The sequence below is a fragment of the Penaeus chinensis genome, chromosome 16, assembly GCF_019202785.1.
Source record: "Penaeus chinensis breed Huanghai No. 1 chromosome 16, ASM1920278v2, whole genome shotgun sequence".
NCBI lineage: Eukaryota > Metazoa > Arthropoda > Malacostraca > Decapoda > Penaeidae > Penaeus > Penaeus chinensis.
Window position 1 is genome coordinate 23325851 of NC_061834.1, and position 5000 is coordinate 23330850.

Below are 5000 nucleotides of genomic sequence, written 5' to 3' on the forward strand. Positions count from 1 at the left end.
AATATGTTATGCAATGCAAGTCATGAAAGTTCATATAGCAAATCAACAGAAAAATATTCTTTGATATTCACTATCTCTTTGTAAACACTGTACGCGTCGTCTGCTAGGCGTGCTACCTCTCGAGATTGTTGTATTTGTGCGCCACACGAAGAACACAAGTACCACGTTACAGGCCGTTACGTTGAAATTGTGCGTTATATATGCTGCGGAGTGCCAAACGGAACGCAAGGCTGGAGTTGCTTCTTGTATTTTCTTGTTCTTTCTCTTTCGTTTTGCTTTATTTCTTTCCTCTTGTTTGTTTCTTTAGGTCTTTTCTGTCTGCCTTTGTCTTTTGTTTGCTCTCTCTCTCTGGTTTTCATTCTCTTTCTCTCTTTCTTCCTGTTTATCGTTCGCTCTATCCCGCTAGTTTTCGTTCTCTCTCTCTCTCTTCCCTCTCTCTTTCCTCTATCTTCTCTCTATATCTATCTATCTATCTATCTATCTGTGTGTGCGCGTGTGTGTGCGCGCTCCTGCCTTTAGTTTTCGCTCCCTCTCCCTCTCCCTCTCCCTCTCCCTCTCCCTCTCCCTCTCCTTCTCCTTCCCTCCCTCCTTACCCCTTCATCCAAGTAAATATTTCACCATACCGTAACACTCAAACTTTAAACGAATATCACTACCGTGAAACTCAACAACCCTAATGTGTTTTCCCCCTATCTTTATTTGGGAACAGGTCAATCCCAACGGAAACTACCTGTGGCTAAACACCCTTAACTTCACCTCGTTTATAAGTGGAGTTTATGCCCTTCAGATCCTGGCAGCAGCAGGAACAGTACCTCTTGAAGACTACAACTACAACGTAAGTCATGATTTTTTTTTTGTTTAGGTCTCTATTAATGCCAAACAAATAATGATGACCAGTTTGGATTTTTTCCACGCAAAACGGATATCTACTCTGAAAACACCTCATACCTCATGGAAAACATTTATCACTTTTGAATAATAATATTGATAAAGTTGCAATGTAAGAGGCCAACAATCTCTCTCATTTGGCAGCGAAAGGCGTTTTCGGTGAAGACACTCGTCCTTGTCACTAAGATGCAGAGCTTCATCTTCGACATCATGGCAACCTACAACGCTTTTCCTTGTCTTGGTCCTTACATCTCCCCGCGCGTCTACAAGCAAAGTAAGTCAGGGATCAGCTCGGTTTCTAAAACCTCTGAAGATAAATGCCTTAAGTTAATTGGTTTGCTGGATATTTTGTTGTAAGTATAGATTTCTTTATTTAGTCCCTCTGGTTTATCGTCTGTCGTCTTGGCTAAACATCGTGAAATGAAATTGTGGTTTTGACGCTCTTTGTTAGATGGAAAATTTCCACTTATAAATATACTGTATGTAAATGAGTCAATAATACCTCAGGTAATGGCACATACATAATTCTCTTGTCTTTTTTTTTTTTTTTTTTTTTTTTTTTTTTTAAGATTCCAGACGAACGAAGAGTAGATATAAACGAATCTGTAGTTCCGGAATTAACTGTTCCTAGAAAACCTTTTTTTTTCCTCGTCTCTTTAAGAGCATGTCATTTATTTTGCTTCATGTTCATTAATGTTTACCAGAAACGAGTATATTTCTGGATTACGGCTTTTTCATTATGTGTGTGTGTATGTGTATGTGTATGTGTGTGTGTGTGTGTGTGTGTGTGTGTGTGTGTGTGTGTGTGTGTGTGTGTGTGTGTGTGTGCACAAATACACACACACGCATACACACACACACACATACACACACACACACGCACACACACATATATATATATATATATATATATATATATATGTATATATATGTGTATAGATATATAGATAGATAGAGAGAGAAAGAGAGAGAGAGAGTTAGATATAGATATCGTTTATATTGTTTATATTGTATGTATATTATTGTATATTTATATTAATGTCAAAATAAAACCACAACTCTCTAACCGACATCCTCGCCCCCACCCCAGCTGTCGAAAACTGCATATACCTGGTCGAGATGCTGATCCTCGGCCCCTACACCTACTGGCAGTACCACAACGAAGCCTTCATGACCGCTAACCCGAAGGAGCCCAGACAATTTTGCGCGAGAGCCTCCCCGAAGGAGGTCGCCGTCAGCACCATCTCGAAGTCGTTCCAGGCTGAGGGTGCTGCTGTCGGAGGAGGACCTCTGACGGACTCTCAAGAACCACACAAGGACCATTCGGCTTACGTTGATTTGTCGGCTATTGTATTGCCTCAGACGCACACGCAAAGTAGTACGTGTGTGACGGAACAGCCTAGGACTACGGATGGGTATGGTCATAGAATAAGAGAAAATTTGGTCTAAATGTTGATTAAATATGAGAGAAAAAATTCTGCTTCTGGCCAGATGTAGGTGTGTAATTACGCTTTGCCTAAAATAAAAAAAAGAGAAAAAATGATGAGGAAATCGGTCATGAATGACTGATAAGATTTTTCTTCCGTCGTTTTACATAACGAAAACCTCTGAGATTCATAATTTAGCCATTTTTAAATTGCATGTTGTCTAATTATATACCTAATTTGGGCAATTATTTGATAGGTTATAAATGAGTCTGCGTATTCACACCTGTACGGAATGGTGAATCAAGTACAAAAAGTACAAAGCACCTGGCCACAGCCTTCTTACCTAGTATGGTGTGTGCGAAATCCCAGTGGCAAGAAATGTCAACTGCCATGATGTAAAGCAGCACTGCAGAGAGAATAATTCAGGACATATCAAGTATTAACAGGAAATAACATTGTCAGTCCTATTTCAATGTATGTTTGACTTGTTGTCAGCGCTCACTGTCACCGTGTCTGTCATTAACGTAACATGCCGGATCATTCGCATATACAAAGGTATAGAGGAATCAAACTAAATTTTTGTACCCTTTTTTGAGAAACTGACTGAAATCAAATTTCAGGAAGTAAACTATGATATTACAGTACAGCAGTTGCCATATGTGATGTGGAAGGATTGTATATTGCCTCTTTTTGTAAATTTAAACCTAAGTTCATAAATAAAAAAATGTGTAAATTATGGTAGTCCTTGATATAATACTTTTGCTACCCTTTTTATCCTCTGTTAATAAAGAAAGATAAATAATAAATGAGAGAATACATAGAAGAAGCATCTATTATAAACACAATAAGAATATTGAACCCTGTCTCTTCCCCCAATGCAGAAAAAATTTGAAATATGTGCATATGCAACTATGAGTATGTGCATGTATTTACATGAATAAATAAGGAAAGTGTTCAGGACAAATGCTTCCTTGGGAAATAGTGTAGGAAGCAGAGCCCGCCCCGGTGTGAGGCAGAAGAGCCAAAACAACCACGTCGTCATAGGGTAATAGGCTGAACTGGTTCCATGTTGGCCTCAATCTTTGGAGAGGTCAGTTTTGCTCCGGACTTTAAGTCATAACTAGGATCACTATATATAGCAATACACATAAAAATTATCTGTACTTGTGCGTGTGTGTGTACGCATGTGTATATGTGCGTATTTATACATGAATGGCTGATTTCCCGACCACTATTTATCTACTTGAAAGATTTCGTAAATTTATTTCTCTTTGCTTTAGTTTCCCTTTCTCTTTTCTTCAATCAATAAATAAAGATAATGAAAAGTGGAAGAGAATGGTGTAACAGAAGGATAGGTTGAATGAAACAGCAATTCTGTATTTGCCAGGGTTTGATTAAGAATTCTTTATTCATTTTAACCCCCAATCCCTTGCTCGCTGTTGCCGTGGGGGTCTTAGGAGGCGGAGACAGGCACAATGTAAGGGATCTGCCCTAGCTTGAACCTCAGCCCTCGCCTCAACTAATTTTGATGGTCCCAATCGTTAATTAATTTTTACCCTTTTCACAACAATACTTTCTCATAAAGCTCTGTGAGCTTTGATGTCCGGCACATTTGTTTGTTTTCTGGAAATCCACAATCATTACCTTGTGAACCAAAAAAATCTTACCTGGGGACTTCGCCTTCAAGCCCCACCCTGTCACCATATTTTGAATACGCCTCTAATGACCTTAGATGTTAACGCGGCAGGAAATTTTTCAATAAATAAATAAATGTCATTACTATTGTACTAACGATATCAATAACAGTAACTATAATGATAAGGAATAATAATTATCATTACTATTACTATTATTATCATCATTATTATCAATAGACATACCATTTCCTTCAATGGTATGATGCTAAAAACAGTAATAATAATGATAATCATTTTTACTAATTATTGTCATCACTGTTATTGATATCGTTAGTACAATTGTAATGTTAACGCTATTAATAATAATAACAACAATAATAACGTTGACAACAATAGAATAATAATAATAATAATAATAATAATAATAATAATAATAATAATGATAATAATGATAATAATAATAATAATAATAATAATAATAATAATAACAGTAATAATAATAATCATAGTCGTAGTAGCAGTAGAAGTGACAATAGTAATAATGACAATATCAGTAATAGCAATAATAATAAGAAGAAGAAGAAGAAGAAGAAGAAGAAGAAGAAGTAGAAGAAGAAGAAGAAGTATAAGTATAGTGATAATAATCGTACGAGAGAATCTGTGGAATTTTGTGCGCAAGCAGTTCTCTGAATGTACCTTTTCCTAAAGCTTCCAATACCTGCACGCTAGAAAGGAGACCTACGGGCCACCATTAAAAGACTCGGGTTGCTGAGTGACAGCCGCCACAGCCCCATATTGTGGCCCTTGAATTTCATCTACTAATGGATTTTCTGTGGGCGGTCTTTCTATCTGCGGCGTCACGGTGATCTGTGAGGTCTGTCGGCGCTGTTGTGGGCGTGAGGTTCCGCCTTCAGTATCGCCGACGATGGTAATGGCTGTGGTGACGCTGGAGGAGTCGTCTTCGGCCTTGTACAGGTCCTCGACGTCTGCGGGGTTGGGTTTCAGGAATTCGTGGCTGTGGTATTGCCAGTAAGTGTAACTCCCAAGA

At 38.1% G+C, this 5000-nt stretch overlaps 2 protein-coding genes across 2 annotated transcripts in view; one reads left to right on the forward strand and one right to left on the reverse strand.

Moving 5' to 3' along the window:
- Positions 1-3064, forward strand: part of LOC125033268 (organic solute transporter subunit alpha-like) — a 31542-nt gene extending 28478 nt beyond the window's left edge. The window contains exons 8-10 of the mRNA XM_047624650.1: positions 710-835; positions 1033-1162; positions 1979-3064. Coding sequence (XP_047480606.1) covers positions 710-835; positions 1033-1162; positions 1979-2337 — 615 coding nt within the window. The 3' untranslated portion in view covers positions 2338-3064. The remainder of the gene's footprint in view (positions 1-709; positions 836-1032; positions 1163-1978) is intronic.
- Positions 3065-4472: 1408 nt separating this feature from the next.
- Positions 4473-5000, reverse strand: part of LOC125033529 (organic solute transporter subunit alpha-like) — a 10165-nt gene continuing 9637 nt past the window's right edge. The window contains exon 9 of the mRNA XM_047625106.1: positions 4473-5000. This exon is cut by the window's right edge and continues 37 nt beyond it. Coding sequence (XP_047481062.1) covers positions 4691-5000 — 310 coding nt within the window. The 3' untranslated portion in view covers positions 4473-4690.